Below are 18,021 nucleotides of genomic sequence, written 5' to 3' on the forward strand. Positions count from 1 at the left end.
CATTGTCTTTTTTATTTTATTTTGGCCAGAGTCAATAGCAGTAGGATCGATTCAGAAGAAAATTTCTGTTGAATACGGAAAACGTCGCTTTCAATACTCTTTTCCCTTCCTGCCTTAGTCGTTTGTTACCGCAGTCATTAAGTCAGCGGAATTATATTTGCGCGGGCAGTTGTGTGTAAATATCCGCGTAAATTCAAAATGGCGACTTCGTTGCATGCGTCGACCAAAGAAAATCACATTTTGAAAAAGCTGTGAACCATATCTTTTCGTTTGCTATCCTATTTGAGACGTAAAGGTCCAAAAATTTTATTATCTTATGGATTTTGATGGTGTCCGATCCCCTCCAAAGCCTTCTTTCCACGTTCCAACCGCTCTATATACAAGTCCTTTGTTGGATCTCACTCCTGAGAAGAAAGCAATCGGACTTAAACAAAATAAAGAGAGGCATTTTCCATTGGTTTCCTCTGAAAACGATGCAGGTGAAGGGAAGGAGATTCATGCATGGTAGGTAAAGTTGATCAATAATTTCACCCCGTAAAACTTTCGTAGCTGTTACCTTGCTTTCTTGACCCAATCAAAAATTTTTAAAAAATTGGAATAGTTTTAAAATTACATTTACCTTCACCTCTTTACACCCTATTATCAGTATGTTTATTCTCCATATTGTTCCATATACATTTCTTAAAGTGCTGGCAAGGAGAATTCGTTCTCATGACCTTAATGTTTGATTCAGGGGTGAGAATGTAAGGAGAAAATAGATGCTAGTCACTCCAAGGGGCTAAAGGGTTTAAGTAATGTTCTTCTTCTGTTGTCTTGTGATCTTGCAGTCTTGCTCAGCCATCTATGAACTCCACGAAACGAGTCAACAAGAAACTACTGACTCTAGAGGAAGAGCAGTTTAATCCAGCTGAGGCAATAGCTAAGAAACTTGAACAGTCTGAGATCACCAGGTCAAACCTTTGTGAAAAAGTGGCTCAAGCTGTCAATGTGAAGAAAGGAGATAACATTTACTCTGATTTGGTTTCACTAAATGTCGATGCTGAAGATGCATTTGCTGAGCATGCACATGTCAGGGCACGAAGCAGTGCAAAAACGTACAAACCTCCCTTACAGGAGCCAGACATAATGGCTTTCTTTTCTGAGGAGTTTGAAACACAGTCAGCACATTTTGGTTATGATCTGTTCTACGTAGAGGAACCTTTGCCAGAACCCTCAGCAGCTCCAATATCTCATGTGTTTGACTTATATAAACATGTAAAAAGCTGGCAGGAACAGTAACTTGAATAATATGCCTAGTAAAGAATACTATTTTACAGAATTATTATGGATACAAGAGTCAGATAAATTATGCAAAAAAATTTGAGCATTATCCTTTTCAACCCTTTAACTTCCAGATCAAATTTGTTATTCTCCTTACTGTCAACCATACAATTCTTATAATGTTAGTGCTGAGAATTTAGTATTGGACCAACCAAATATCCCAGAATCGATATTGTTTTTATTCTCATCACTAATCTGGTTGATATTGCATTGAATTTGTAAGGAGAAATTCTATCTTGGTCACTCATGGGAGTTGGAGGGTCAAGCATCACCCTGAAATGATGAATTATTCCAATATTTATTTTTAAATTTTGTTATACTCAATTTCATAGTTTTCAAGATAATAATAATATTTCCTATCACCTCCATTCCCCCATTTCTATCACCAACAAGAGAGTGGGGTGTCAACAGAAAGGTAGAGAGAATTTCCTAGATGTTGCTGAAGTGAAAAAGGCCAGGATTTGGAACCTGGCCAAGGGCCACACACAAGTTTAGAATGCACAGGACCTTTTTCTTTGAAATTGCTTTCAATAATCTTTGTGAATACTCCACCAGAAAAGTGAAGAGTGTTTATACCCAGACAAATCTGGTCCATGATTCAGAAAGCTTAAAATAATGCACTTCAGGGGCCAGGTAGTGTTGCAGTGCAAAATATGCTTATATTCGAATTAATTGTTTTAATTTCCATTTTAAATATTCTAGGAAATGCAAAGTGTGTATGCTGGGTAACTGTTCAGTAGAAATGTGAATTGCATTTTGGCCCTAAATAAGCTGTTAAACGATACCCCCACCTCCCCCCTTCCCTTAGCACCGTCTAGAAGCTCTGGAATTTACTGAACCTCCCCTTAGCCTGCCTTTTTATCCACACACTGTTAGATTGGAGAATAAAGAGAGAGAGTCTGGAAGGAAACAGTTGAATCTATGGTTTAGGTTTGAATGTATTTGTAATATTGTGTTTAAAGACAAGAAACAAGGGTTATTAAATTGTTTGCTTTATTTTCTGACAGTAATAACATTAAGGTCATGAATGACTCTACCAAAAGGAGGAAAAAATTGTTGTTATCAAAAAGCCATGAAGTACAAATCCAGAGGGAGACATACTGATGCATGCACAACTAGCACGACACAACTTACAAATATGTGGTTTAGTGTCATGTCACAGTGACACTTTACTTTTAGGAATTTGTAATTCAACTTGTTTTAGAAACAAAAGCAGCTACTGGAAGTTTTATGCAATTATTCACCCAAATGACTAAAGTGGTGTTGGAATTATGTGAAAGAGGAACTAGAAAATTGTGACTGAAATCACAACTATTGTTGCATTAAGCAAGAAGTAATTTACAGTTATAAAATGAGTTGATGCAACTCAATAAGTGCTTTTATCAATTTCATCCACAAAATATGACCAGAGACATTGACAGCAGTTTTCCACACTTCCAATTTGGCAATGTAAAACATGTGCTATCTTTTTTTCTCTGAAAGTTCAATTTCATCAGATTTGGGAGAGTCTCTCTCTATTAAGCTGGTGAGGTGAGATGAAAGCTTTTCAATCAATGATTTCTTCTTGAAGAGGGTTGCCTCTTCAATAATTTCTTGTACGAAGGAGCCCTGCACTTCAAGTGATCCTTTCAAGGTTAAAACATGATCAAAGATATCTTCATCACCTGTAGAGAATATCGAAAAAATAGGTCACTACTTAGGATTAGTGAGGGCAAAAGTAGGCCATATTATGGCCACCACAACATTACAATCATCATTACTACCAAAAACAACATACATCTTTTCCTCATTTTAACACCTTGTTTGACTTGCCACCAACAGACTCATTTTTAAAAGACCCCTGATATTGAGGTATTGTTCTTATTCCCACTTGAATCGTATTATTATTTGAGCAATTCAATTCCAAAAATAACAGACGTTTCAAACCATACTTTTTTACTTTAACTCCCAGCCATCACAAGATTCAGGGTTGTAGATAAGAGCCAGCAGCCAGCGAAGTATGCTGGCTTCTCTGCTCTGCAAGGTTTTGGTGGCTACTTTCATAGCTACGAGAGCCCGTACAGAGATGATGTTTATCAGGTCTAAACTTGGGCTCAATAAAAATATAAATTTGCACTGCCTATGTTTTCTAAAAACATAAAAAGATATCTGACTCAAGGTTAGTTTAAAAACATTCTGATGGGGACTGTCTTTTTGACAAATCTTGCTGTGATGGCAGGAAAGTACAAACGATAGGAAGTTTTGTCTGCCATATTGGATTTTGAGACCCACAACTGTTTACCTTTAAAAAAGCTTTGGCTACTTAAAACCTTAAAGAAAACCCTGAGGTTTTATTCAAGTTAAGTTGCATAAGGTAACCTCAAGAGGATAAAGGTTGATTTTCTCTTGGTGATCTGGAATTATAAAATCTGTGCTGCACACAAAATTAACTGAGTTCAAATATAAAAAAATTAACTTTGAAATTTTTTCATTTCACTTTCTCTCCTTATCAATGCAATTCACATATTCAAATAATTTTTTAACAAACTCCCTCCACCTTTCCAAGACCTCACCTGTTATTTCATCTATTTCCACTGATTGGTCTCACCATTAAGAAAATAAGATGGTGCATTATTGTACAGATCTTGAAGACAGGCTTAATCTTCCCCGGCACCAATTTGATTGGGCATTAACCCTCAATAATTCAGACAAGCAGGATTAACCCTCAATAATTCAGACAAGCAGGTAGACTGACAGATTGGAACAGACATAAAAACACACATTCCCCAAATAGACAGGCAACCTAAAAACTTACTTCTCTCTGGTCGTCTGATTTCCTTAAATATACGGTTTCGTATTAGCCTGTTTTCTTCAGAGGCTTCACGAGCAAGTTGCTTTTTAAGCAGCCTTGGAGATGGGCCCTTAGGTCTTTCTTTAACAACTTCATCAGCAAGCACTTCTGCCACTTCTGAGTTTGTAAGTTTGTTTTTATCCAGCATGCCTTCATTAGAATTCGTAACTGGCCGCCCTTGGCCTGAAAACGTTCTAGTTTGTGAAGTCACAGCTTCCTTTAAAATTGAGGAGACAAAATCATTCTTGGAAGAATTATTTGCATCAGTCTTTGATGAAGGTTGAAGTTTCTTATTAAACTTTCCTTTATTGTGTTGCTGTTGTAGTATTGCGAGTTGTGGTTTAATTGAACCTTTTGAAGACTTCAGGGACTTGTGTTCTCTGTCATTTCCTTCACTCAGCTTCCGTTTTATTCCATGTAATCCATGATGTCTCCCTGAAAAGGCATTGTTCGTTTTTCCATCCTGAGATATTAAGTTTTTGTCAGAAGGTACTTTGTTGTTCAGAGGGGGTATTAAAGAATTTCCTCCATTTTGAGTTGCTTTATTAGGCCACCTCACAGGAGGTGTCTCCTGTTGTCTCTTTCTGTCCCTTGGAGATCCAGGTCTGTTATCTATAGGAGGCCTTTTACGTGATGGAGGACCTGCCATTGCTTCATTAACATCTGCCTCATCAACCATAACTCGCTGGAAAACAACAACCAAAAAAAGACAATCAAAGTAAAAGGGGAAGATGAGAATACAATTTTATATGATAAACTGCATCATGCATGCATTTTGATTGGTTATTAAGATCTATCTATTGGATGATAGACGCAAAGATCATGCCACCATTAACAAAATTTTTCTTTGTTATCATATAAAACAAACAGACTTTTAATGTTGCTGTGGGTCTGTATAGTAATGGATCACAAAAAATGTCACAATGTGGAAAGGACATCAGTGACACACTTTGCTACAACTGATGTGCAGCTCTAATGTTCTCACACATTCTGATGATATCTGGGATCAATTATTAAAAGATGCACAGCAACATGGAGTCTTTTGTTAAATAACAAAAACAATCCCCTGGAATGTTAGATCTGATTTGGCAGTTGGACAGTCTACCATGCCTCTATGTTTTGAGCACTCTATATGTCTCTATAAGTGACACCTATCCTACAGACCACTTACATGTATGTATCATCAGTGGGTTAAAAAAAAGTAAAAGATAAATAAAAACAATATCTTATGGCAGATGTTTACCAAAATATTTTTTCAAATATGTGGGGTTGAAAAATCCAGTTTTATCAAGTATCATTATTTGAAAAAGAGTTCTCTATGAAATGCTTAATGTTTCCAATTCAGAACTACAAGTATGTTCAATACTTCTATTTTGCAGTTTAAACTAAAGAGCAAAGTTCTTAACGATACATATTATTTCAACAGATTACAAAAACACACTGCACTAAAAGCATTGACAAACCCATTCAAAAGCCAAAATCTTTTACTTAAAATGGTTACATCATTAAATAACCATTCCTTAAATTTAGGCTGTATGTTACTTTTACCTGATCTTTTGCCAGCTTAAAAGGGTTTCCAAACATGTGCACCCTGTTTTGTCCTGGATCAACTTCACGCAAAGGACTCATCTGCCTCAGTACTTCTTGATAATTTCCCATTTCTGCAATTGCAACACTGTGGCGGGCATCTGTTGGGATATGGTCAAAAGAGCATTTTTATCTAATTTTCACTTTAACTCTCTTAACTCTAACATCAGTATGTGTGTTCTCAATATTTTTCTCTATAAATTTTCTGAGGTGCTGACAAGGAGAATTTGTTTATTGATCAAGACCTTTTTTAACTGGTGATCATTTCCTTGATTCTCGTGGCCTTAGTGTGTGATTTGAGGGTGATTTTGTTGGAGAAATTAGATGCTAGTCACTCTTAGAGCTCAAAGAGTTAACAAGGTGGCTCATTTCTGATTGAGAAAATTCATGACTTTCACTTGGCCCTACTACATGTATCTGGGCACCACCACTACTATGGCTGCTAAGCTAATCAAAACTAGAAATGTATTTTACACTTGTAATCTTTGTAATAGAGACTGACGACAAACCCTAGTCAAAGAGTAAAGAAGCTTTCTATTTATTTACAATACCTGTGCTACAATGGGGATTGAAGAGAGGATCTTTCAAGTGACAACACTTGAAGCAAACAGAATGAAAAGTTTTACATTAATGAGTGATAAAGAGGTGATTACAAACCTTCATCTTGTAGTCTGGTTGATGTTGCCGCAGTGTGGAAAAAGTTTATTCTCATCCGTGATACTTGATCTAGAAGTTCTTGTCTTGAAATGTCAAATGGATTCTTGTAGCTCTGGGTTCTGACACTCTAAAAAACAACATAAAATATTCTATACAACAATCAAATCAAGAAATGCTCCTATATTAACAAGAAATTCTAATTTGCTAATTTTTTTCAACGTTTCAAATTGATACAAACCTGTTTAACGTTATGCAGTGAGGCACTGGGGATACTGATATCAGTCTCACTAAAATAGGAAAATATAAGAAAATAAAAGAAGATAATTGTTTCAGTCTCTCCCAGATTGAAACAGATAAGATGCTGATAGAGATTTTTTAATCCAATTTTCCAGACTAACACATCAGTAACTATTCACCTCTCACCTTGCTACTCTATTGTGGTTTTGGTTACCATAAAAACATTAACCCCTTACACCTTAGCACTGGTTTCAAGGTTCTCCAGACTGTTCTCAAAACATTTCCTACAGTTATGTGCATGTACTTCCCAGGCCAATTTGTCAAACAGTCAAGAGCTTCTTGCATTTGCAATCATTTGCTTTACTCTCATGACCTTAGTGTTTGATTTGAGGGTGATATCATTATAAGAAATTAGAAGCTGATCACTCTTAGGAGTCTAAGAGTAGTCTTACCTTGATATTCTGTGATCTTCAGAGCTAGTAGAAAAATTTCTGTTGTGTAACAATGCATGAAAGTCTTGTTTCTTGGCTTTGGGTAGCTGGGGTGTCCGCACACTGCAAGATATAAACATGTAAATTATTACGTGCACAGGTGTGTTAAGATATATGCATAAGGAAGTTTGTTTCCACCAAATTTTTTTTTCATTAAAAAAAAAAACAAATCACTAATGACATATTTAGGCCACTAAACTCTAAATACCTGTTTCTACTGGTAAAGAAACACTATTGGTTTAAGCAGAAATTCAAAATACCCAAAAGCTAAATAAAGTTGTCTTCAACATACAAGTTGGCCCTTGACCGGTAAAACAAAACAAATTTACAAGTGTTTGATGCTCCTGATATGTTATCAATATTAATAACCAACCTTAAAAGTGGTCTTGGAACAGTTTCCCTTGCAGGGTTTTTGCCAACAAGAGAAATCAGTCTCTCTGTCTCCATTTTACTCTGAAAAAAAAATTAATGTTATTACCCAAGTTCAAACAATGTGCAAACCACAACAATACTTTCCACACAAATCATATTAAAATACAACCAGAGAGGATGGAATTGAAAAAGACCCATGATACAGATGTACCATTTTTTTAAGAAACCAGCTGCTTAGCAGATGATTAACATCTGTTTATACTGTATATTCTACAATTTAAATACATAATGCATTATCTCATAATTTTCTGCACAGACTTATACTATAAAAAACATAGGTAATCAGGAAGGTTTTTGTATATTCAATTGTATAATTGAATAAGGGCCTCCTTTCCTGTTCTGATATAGACAATGCTGTTCATTTGTTTTATTTTCTTAGTATAGACACTACAACATCCATAGTATTCCATGGTTCCCAAAACCTGAGTGTATAAATAAAAAAATTCTCTTTCCCTGAAGAAAACCTAATAACCCCCCTGCCACCTCTCAACTCTAATTCCTCACCTGCTGTTTGACTTTCTTGAGATAATTTACCACTGTGTAACTTAGGAAAGAGTCCAAGTGATCTGGAACAAACGAGGGTGGGATTCCCATGCGACGAAATGCATTGCGAAGAGGCTGTAAAAAATTAAAGTCCAGTTAATTTATAAGATAAGCTGAATTTAATCACATATATAGATTGATTACTACTTAACTCTTCACTCCCAAGATCTCTTAAGTAATTTTTTCTTGCTGTCTCACATACAATTCTTTTGATGTTAGTCAGGAGAACTTGGGTTCAGATCAACAAATAATCCCCTAATTGATATATTTCTCTATTCTCCTCACTTGTCTGCTTGATAACGTATTTATATTATAAGGAGAAATTCTGTCTTGGTCACTCATGGGAATAACAGGGTTAAGATCTATGAAAAGACAAGTGCAACATGAACAACATAATTATAGAACAATTATAGTGAGGGTCTGTTCAGTAATAGATCACAGAAGACGTCCAAATGTGGTAAGAACACTAGTGACAAACTCAGCTGCACCTTCTGAACCTGTTTTTTGTTCTCAACACATTTTGATGTCATTTGTAATCTATTACTAACCAGACAAATGGTAACATTGGTTAATAATAAGACTATTAAATGACTTGTGATGGTGATGTCAGTTTTGCAAAATTTACCAAGTAATCTATTACAATATCATACAATTTTGCACATTGTGTGAACAAAAAGAAAAAAATACAGTTATCATGGAGACATTAATACATGTTGATGAAAAGATGAGCTAGAATTTTCAGTAACATATAGCAGTAAGCCATCACTCATAAAAATCTTTACATGTGTACTATCAGGTTGCTATACAATTTAAAACAACAGTTGTTCCTGTCACTCACCCCAGCATAGTAATTAGGCATCGTAGAAAGGTAGTTTTCAAACTTTTCCTTCCATTTTGGAGTTGGTTTCATCTTGAGAACTTTCACAAGTTCATCTGAAAGATGTACACATACACTTGTTTTAACGAGCCTGACACAAATATGGGAAAAAAAACATCCTCAACCCCTATTTTTTCAAGATAACAAGACAACTTTGCAATTTAACATCTGGCAAAAAAGTTTCATGACATTGCAAAACCTGGTTTAAGTTGGGGGGGGGGGTTGATTTATAAGGGTTGGTTTTGACTTTCTATTATCCTGTGGATAGTAAGTATGGAATCATGCTTTTACCATTCTGGCACAATTATAGACTGATGTTTTTACATTAATTTTGGGTTATCATGGTAAATTTGAGCCAAGGGAAATAAAAAGTTTGAGTAAAGGAGAGTTTGAGTAGACCAAATCTGGGTTTGCTGATAGGAAATGATTGGAAAAAAGGGATCAAATTCAAGGGAACTTGGATGTTGTTTGAGTTAGAGGGGAGTTAAAGTGAACTAGGTTTGAGTTAGTAGAGGTCAACTATAATCAATTAAAAAAAATGATCATACATTTTATAAATTGAAGAAAGAAAAGAATCATGCATTGAAGTAGAATCTCTCATGTGCACAATAATCTATCTATCATGCTTGTGCACAAAAATCAAGAAAAATAACAATGAGTTACAGGTCACAGGAATACCAACCAACCTCAAAAGGTGCACAGGATGTACAATAATAGGCTAACAAGACCATCATATGCAGACAGAAGCTGTGAGAGTCAGCCTCCTACAGAGGTGGCAGCCAGCTGGTAAAACTTACTCTTTTACAAGAAGTTAAAACTAGTCACAAACAAATCCTGATTGTGTTTACTACCCACTCTTCTGTCCAATTTTTGTGACCTTTTTTAATTGTAAGCATTTATTTGAGACAACAGACAAGAATAAGCCACACTCCAGAAAAGTTTTTTCCACTTCAAAAGTACACAATGTTTCTTAATATTTCAACTTCTAGACAAAACACAAAAGCTGATTACCGACACTTTCCTCAGTTCATTCATTATGGACCCAACAATTTTCCCTTCTCAATTACCACAAAATAATAGTATTATTATTATTATTACAACAGCACAATTTAAAGAAAGCGACAAAACTTTTGAGTCTGTACATATCTTTTTAATTCTCTCACTTTCATGCTTTACCTCTTTTCTTGTTGTCACTATTCATCATAATTAGCATTGTTCTACTTACTATAATTCAACTTCCAATGCTTTGTACAGTAATTAACTGAAGATGAAAGAAGTTTCTGTTGAAACATGTTTTACAGACTCAAAAGTTTTGTTGCTTTCTTTAAATTCTTCACTTGCCTGCTAATATCAAGACCCTTTAAAAGCACAATTAACGTAAAGAATGTAAATGTTTCCATACGGTATCAGTAAGGATTCAAGGTTCATAGCAATTTCAAACTCCACAAATTGCACTCAATTTTCTTACCTATTACAGGAAACAGCACTGGAAAATTGTATGGCATAACAAACAGATTCACTGTTTGAAGATTACTGCTTGCCTTTAGATATCCAAAGGGATGTCCCACTTCACCTGATTTCTTATAACTGTTATGAATGAAAGTCTGAAAGCAACAAAAAAAATTTTCATTAACAAAAATATGGCTAAACCATCCTGTAATTAGACTACAGTCAACATGCTTCATCATGTTCCCCCTCATATTTCTGTGCTACAAGCATTTGCATATAATATGTTAATTTGAAACTGCATTTTCACCTATGTAAAACTATTTATTCCGGCTTCCTCAAATGCCCTTTTTTTAATCTGATTTTTACCTACTAAGTATCAACAGAGTTTAAAATCATATCAAAACATTTTCCCAGATAACAGTGCAATCCAGGCCAAATCATAGAGTCTTATATCAGCATGAATGCCTTTTTACTATAACTAGAATCGCAATATTATGTAGCGATTGTTGTCATCAGTATATCATTGGATTATTGGGCAGGAATAAAAACTTTAAGCGTTTGTAAAACTCAAAGCCCAGGCGCAAAGGAAATTGATTTTTCAGTTTGCCCTTTGGGCAAGTTGGAACCATTTTCCTCTAGCCCTAAGGCTCTTTGTACTGACCTTTCTCATCTTAAAACAGAAAAGTGAAAATCTGTTACTTACCCCTTCAGCAAGCGATTAATCAAATCCACTTGCCTGAAGGGAATCAACTAGCCATGGCTATCAACCAGGACTTTCTCTGCATGCAGAAAAAATTCAAGATATGCAAGTGGCTATCATTAATTGACCCTTCCACTCACTGGAGTGATTGAAAGGATTTCTCCTGATATCCTCATAAGATACTTTCAACAGAACAGAATGAGAAGGAAAAAATATCAACCCAAGGGTATAGTGTGATTCCAAAATTTTAAGTACTAAAATTATACAAGATGTAACATAAACTACACAAAGGATTAATATTTTGATTTTGGGCTATTATATTAACTGTGGATTAAACCTTTTGCTCCTGAGATCATATTAGTAATTCTCCTTACAATCTGTTATATAATTCTCATAATATTTGTTTGAATCAGCTACTATTCCTCCAATTGATATTTCTCTTTATTCCCATCACTTGTCTGCTTGATATTGTTTTGATATTATGAGGACAAATTCTGTCTTGATCATTCATGGGAGTTTAAGGGTTAACTCGATCTTGACATACCATCCAACAGGTTGATGGTGATTTCCTCTCTAAAATGTATTGAGTGAGTGGTGATGGCTCCAACTCATATTTGTCAAATGGCAAGTTATCAAGAACCATAGGTTCAGAATTATTGCAAGAAAACAACACATTGGGGTGGGCATCTCTTGAAGGCTGAAAACACAGATAAGATAAGAACTTGGATGATTGAACCAATTCAAGGTTGTCAGCAAAACAAAACACACTAATTAAAAGAAGGTTTCATTGAGGTGCAGCAATAAGGATTTGTTATATCATTTTAGAAAATTAGTAACATTGACAAAAAATCATCCTTTAATAAATTCCCCATCTGGTGAAGCTGTGATTAGACAGGTGTTTTCATCTGAACACCCCCACAAAAACTAGAAAACAAATGCTTCCCCATAAAGCCACTAAGAAGGGTGAAGTTCTCAGCCACATAAATGATGGTATCTTCTTTTCTGTGATACACATGTACTGAAAAGTTAGGACTACTTCCAACTGGTGTAGAACAAAAACGTATAACCCTCTGATTACACATAAATGTAGCTCATTTAAAGGCCAAAATAAGTTCACAAAGTATTCCTCTTTTCATTAATTAAAGAACATTAAGCAAAATCTTTGAAACATTATTTTCACTTTCACTTATAATTGTTACAACCTCCCATTGACATTTGCCAAAAGCAATACAAGTCTCTACTGAACACACTCCTGCTTTTCTATTGACCAGCCAAAATGCAGAAAAAATATACTGTCTTACACAAAAAGGTGTAAGCTTAAAGCTTAAAATGAAAGTACAAAAATGAGAAATTTGTACAGTCTTAGAAATTCCAAGGGAGGCAAGTGTCAATTAAGTACTATTCTGTAAAAGTATTCTCACCAGTGTTTGCATAGATGGGTCAGGCCAGAAAGATTCTGGTACTGGCCAGTGCCCAGACGGAGGAGAGGATTTGATATAGATCATCCTGCGACAACTCATCCATGCAGTTGACTGCACACTTGGTGGAATAGGGGAGCTTGTGATTGATCTTGGCATCCCCATGGCACCAGGAGAGTCCTCAGGCAAAGAGTTGTTCATAGATGGGGGGGAAAGATGGTTACTTCCAACCTGCTGATTCCTGTTGGTGGAAAGAAAGGTTATTAAAAATTTTATGAAGACTAAATATCCACCTAGGTCTGGAAAATGAACTGTGAAATTTAAATGATTAAAAAAACACGGATTAAAGAACTTTTAATTCACTAATTGCACTTCATCAAAAGGGTACAAAGGGAGGTTAAATTGGCACCTCCAAAAATGGGAAAATATTCTGAAAGAAACCTTAACATTTGTATTCATCAGACTCCATCCTAAGAAATTGAAGAGAAATAAATGAAGTGGACTGGTCTTCCTTCAGAAGTTATCAATCAATACAACTTGAAAAAGAAACCTTTAAAACAACCAACCTCCTTGATGTTAATGCAACATTCTACCAACTGCGTGTGCAAAGAGAAGATGACTATTTTCTATATATTCAAATGAAAGTTGGTGACCATGCACACAATAGCATACAACCTTCTCCATGAAAAACTTGCCTGGCTGTTGACCCATCCATTTTTCCAGTTACATGGTTTTCCTCATTACCATGGGAGTTCTTCTCTTTTGCGTCCTCCTTGGAAAGGTCCACATTATTCATCACATGATTATGTAGGGGTGGAGTTGGAGAATCTGTCTCTCGTGCATCAGCCATGTTGCTCTTTGAAACTAAAAGTTAGATAACCAAATAAAAAAAGATACAGAAAACAGAAATAAAATGAAGAGTGCAGCTTACACTAACAAGATAAAGGACAGGAAGAGAGGAAGCAAAAATGGCAAGAAAAGAAATAAAGCAAGAAGCAAGAGGAAGGATGTTAGAGTGGTTTGGAGCCTGCATTTTAGCTGAAAGAACACTCCTCGGAATCTCCCTCTGATCTAAAGCTAGGGTTTCTCCCCACATCCATGGTAAAACTCTTTGGTAGTGCTAAAAATTGTTACCTACTTGGCCTCTAGCTTTCTATTTCTTGAATAAACCACAACATAAACAGGGTAACCGGTAGTTGTCTCACAGCAACTAATTCAATTATTTCTTTTACAGCAGTTATGCAAATTTTTGTTGAGCCCAATAACAGACAAAACAAAGGCCATGTGAAACATATTTCCCCAGAAAAAGAAAAGAAGGATACATACAGTGCATATGTTGTGGTCTCACGGATGTTTTTTCCCACTGGTTAAATTTTTAATTTTTTCCTCAACTTACTATGATGATGATGCAAGAATACACATACTGGTATTCATTTCACATTTGCTTAACACATATAAAACTAAGGATAAACTTCAATCAATACATATACATAAAGTGAAATTTCTGAGGTTTTATTTCTTAAGAGATACGTATTTGATCCAGTTTTTGATATTTCATGAATTGGAAGACTCTTGTTCTAATGTACCTTCTGGGGGCGGAGGAGGAAGATTACTGGCTCCTCCAATCTTCTCAAAGTTCATCACCACACCACACTGCACTTTCTGTGCAAGAGATTCTAATGCTTGTCCTAAGGACTTTGATGAGGTAACCTTGTAACATCGCCCTGATAAAAACACATCAGACATCAGGTAAAATAAAAGAGAAATAAATAAAAAAAGCAAACGCAAATGTAGTCAAATTAAACACTGGCCATACAGTTTGGAAATTAGAGAGCATTGTGAAGTTAAAACATCATCCAAAAACTCAGTTGACTAATTACTGTACCTCCTGTAACATCACACATAGCAGCAATGGCAGGTTCAATATTTTGCATTCCCATCTTTCCCAACATTGAACTTCTTGTTCCAGCCATGCGAAGTATGATTGAGAACAACCGCTGATCCCAACGAAATGGCTCTGCAGTTAACTCATGTCCTGGTAAAGTTGTGTGCATAGGCAAATGAAGCTGAAAAAAAAGAAAAATCAATCAATAAATATATGTATGCAGCAGAACTTGAGCCTAGAACTTGGTTTACTCAAACTCCCCACTACCTTGCGCAAAGTGCAATTTCCCTTGGATTTGACCTTGTATTTTTGAGTCATTTACTATCAGCTAACACAAACTTGGTTAATTCAGAATCCCTGTTAACTCAAGCTAATTTTACTTTCCCTAGCCTCATATGTACACTGTTAACCCTTCAACTCCCGATATTTCATGAGTAATTCTCCTTACTGTCTGCCATGCAATTTATGTGATGTTAGTTTGGAGAATTTGGAATTGAATCAACAAATAATCCCCTAATTGATATTTTTCTTTATTCTCATTACCTGTCTGCTTGATATTGTACTGATAATGTAAGGAGAAATTCTGTCTAGGTCACTAATGGGACTTAACGGGTTAACTTGAAATTTGACCAAAAGCTTTGGTTGATAAATGTATCAGAACTCAATTAATATGAAAGTGATAATGTAGTGCATTTAACTTAACTTCCCAAAATAAACAATCTTACAAAAACACTTTCACAAAAAAAACTCAAGGTGTGAAAAGGCCTGCTGATTGCGCAAAAAACAATATTGTTTATCAATTATTAAAGGGAAATTTAAAATTCAACACCAATCCCGATAACTCAAACTCCCATCAACTTGAGCCATTTTTTTATTTCTATTCACAGCTCAAGTTAGCAGGGTTCTACTATTACATTTTAAATCAATCAGTTTACAAATTGGTCAGTATGCCAATCACTCAGCTAGTTGATAACATCAATATGCCAATTAAACAGTGACTCAGCTATACAGCAAGCCAGTAAACCAGCAACTTGATCAATTGTTTACTTCAATACAACCACCTTTGCTTGAAATTGACCCCAGAAATACAATTTCATTACCTCTTCCTGAACACCACTTTGAGAAGAAAGTTTACTTCCATCTGTAATACAAACAACCATAGCTGGCTCTACAAAAAATGGATTTCGACCCTGCAAGTAAAAAAGTTTATTCAGGGTATCAGAAGGTTGTAGTATATTTCAAAAACCTTTTTTACCAAATTTTAGTTCATCTTACCATTCCATAGTTATCAATCCCTGAATGGAGACGGTACAAGTTCAAAAGATCAAATGCTTCTTTCAAGGCAGTTCCTAGAGTTGACAGACCATTTGCTTGAAGATTCCTCAATTCATTCATAAATGTGACTTGGTTTTCTCGCCAACCAGCCTGGGAGAAGGAAATCAAAGTTGAAATCCACAAAGGTTCTTATCACTCTAACACAAGTTTGTATAATCTTGATATTATTTTCTATACATTTCCTAGGATACCAACTATGAGAAATAATTTTAATAATCAAGAGCTTCTTTAGTCGGTGATCATTTCCTTTATTCTAGTGACCTGAATTTGAGATTCAGGCGTGATATTCTGGGGAGAAATTATATCCTTGTCACTCTTAGAGGTTTAAGGGTCAATTATTTATACATAAAATCATCAATGCATTTCAACAAAAACTAGTATGTTGTGCAGGTTGCTAAGCTCAAAGATTATAGACATAACAATAAGAGTAAACATGCTAAAATATATTTCAACATTGATTCATTGGTACTCTGTATTACATTTTGGCAAAGCATAAAAGAACAAAAAATCTCATTTCGAAATGCAAAAACTCCACACAAACTGGGTAAAGCTGGGTTAGCGAAAAAGAAGGACAATTTTATCCCCTCCCCTCCCCTGAAAGAAGCTGTGTTACAAAATAACAATGATTATGATGAATCCTTCATAATCTACAAGAAAAATTTTATTTCATTATAGTAAAATGGTAGCAAGACAAGATACCTACAAAAATGACTGTCAGCAGCGGGTTTAGGATTTTAAAACGATTATTTCAAAACAATACCCATGGTTCCTTTCGGGTTGTAAACGTGACTAAACAAAGTCTTAAAAGACAACAAAATTCTTGAAAATTAACAACAACAAACTTTTAAGGCTAGAAATGCACTTTGCCACAGATAATTTTTCTTTTATGGGCGATTTTCTGACAGTGACCGGACTTCCCAAGGTAGAGTATTATGGAACAATCTCGGCAGATAGGAGCTTCATAGCAGCTCACGATAGGGCCATACCTTTATTGCTCCTGGCGGCTCCTCCAACGTCACCAACATATATCGATCAGTTCTACTCGCTTGATCTCGTTGCCGAAGCTGAATGAGACAAATTTTACCAGTCAGATAAATAAAAAAACTTTTGTTCTAAGCCTTCAGACTGAACAGAGGGCAAATAAATTACCTTTGTGAAGGTTTCCACGGCATTTTTGGCGACGTCAAGCAACGTAGTGCCAATAGACGTTCGCTGGTTCATAGACGCAGAGGTATCGACAACGAAAACAAATATCACCATGTTCCCGATACCACCCTTATACGTGGATTTATGGGCTTAAATGAATCGAAACTTGCTTCGTTTACGAGAACGAAGGGGTACTTTTTCCCTATCCATTATGGCGCCCTTGCTAAGAGCTGCTTCGGGGCGCAGCTCAAGCGCCTCCACGATGTGTCGACACCACGTGACCTCGGATATACCATAATCCTCCTGTGCGATAAGGTTCCATAAATATCTTTTGTTCGAAAAGCGTGGTTTCGATCGAACATCTACAAGGAAAGGTTCTCCTTTTTCGAGGTTTTCTTCTCTTCTTTTCATTTTGTTATGATAAATGTGATTTTTTTTTCTTGTTTTATTCAGTCATCGCTGAGGCTTGAGAAGTGGTTATTTGCGACGGTTTTGTGTGTACTTTAGTGATTGTGTGATGTTATTTTTTTTTTTCGCATCTAAAAAGTGAATAGAAAACTGAAAATTACCCATCGCCCTTTATATCCTACACTCAATCTTGAGGATTGACCTGATCCGTATTTGAGACTAGTTTATTTCGTAACCCGATCCAAATCCTCGCCCTCTTGGTATTCTGTTCTGTAACCTATCTAACTTTAATATAATCTGTAGGGTTTCTCCTGTACGCAACGTTACAGTCCGATCTGAATAGGCGCTGTTTTGATTGCTACCAACCCCCCTTTGATCAACCTGTCAGACTTAAATAAGCGACTCTTAAACTACCGGTTTGCAACTAGTAAACACGACACTGAACATTCGATCTACCGACAGCTGTCCTCTTCGACATCAACTGTAAATCATTTTATAATATTAAGTCTGGTGGATCACGAGAGGCCTTCAAAGGACACGTGCTCTTAATTGTGATTGGCAAGTAGCTTAGCACGAAGCGCTTATGTAACAAATTCGTGTCTTGGCGTGGCAATTTGCAAAAAATTAGAATGTCTTACAGATGACGGCACAAATCGAGATACTGAATAATATGGCGAGAAAAAGATTGACGTAAATTTATCAGTTG

At 35.8% G+C, this 18,021-nt stretch overlaps 2 protein-coding genes across 3 annotated transcripts; one reads left to right on the forward strand and one right to left on the reverse strand.

Annotated features, from left to right (window-relative positions):
- Positions 1 to 167: 167 nt before the first annotated feature.
- LOC113682066 (uncharacterized) lies at positions 168 to 2,330 on the forward strand. 2 transcript variants are annotated; one of them, XM_027199217.2, is made up of 2 exons: positions 168 to 504; positions 828 to 2,330. In XM_027199217.2, exons 1-2 carry the CDS (start codon positions 317 to 319, stop codon positions 1,276 to 1,278), a joined length of 639 nt encoding a protein of 212 aa, XP_027055018.2. In that variant the 5' UTR covers positions 168 to 316; the 3' UTR covers positions 1,279 to 2,330. The 2 variants fall into 2 exon arrangements, with proteins under 2 accessions (XP_027055018.2, XP_089066839.1); XM_089210713.1 differs by having other exon boundaries at positions 178 to 508.
- On the reverse strand, positions 2,297 to 17,192 carry LOC113682064 (integrator complex subunit 6). The gene is made up of 19 exons (XM_027199215.2): positions 16,911 to 17,192; positions 16,748 to 16,825; positions 15,702 to 15,851; positions 15,527 to 15,616; positions 14,427 to 14,607; positions 14,128 to 14,265; positions 13,237 to 13,405; positions 12,545 to 12,782; positions 11,668 to 11,820; positions 10,443 to 10,578; positions 8,936 to 9,030; positions 8,059 to 8,172; positions 7,496 to 7,575; positions 7,084 to 7,185; positions 6,633 to 6,681; positions 6,395 to 6,521; positions 5,699 to 5,838; positions 4,115 to 4,835; positions 2,297 to 2,984 (listed from the first exon to the last, which is right to left on the reverse strand). The coding sequence occupies exons 1-19, from the start codon at positions 17,019 to 17,021 to the stop codon at positions 2,782 to 2,784; spliced, it is 3,075 nt and encodes a 1,024-aa protein (XP_027055016.2). The 5' UTR covers positions 17,022 to 17,192; the 3' UTR covers positions 2,297 to 2,781.
- Between the last annotated feature and the right edge of the window lie 829 nt (positions 17,193 to 18,021).

This window comes from Pocillopora damicornis, chromosome 6 (genome assembly GCF_964200805.1).
Source record: "Pocillopora damicornis chromosome 6, jaPocDami1.2, whole genome shotgun sequence".
Taxonomy (NCBI): Eukaryota; Metazoa; Cnidaria; class Anthozoa; order Scleractinia; family Pocilloporidae; genus Pocillopora; species Pocillopora damicornis.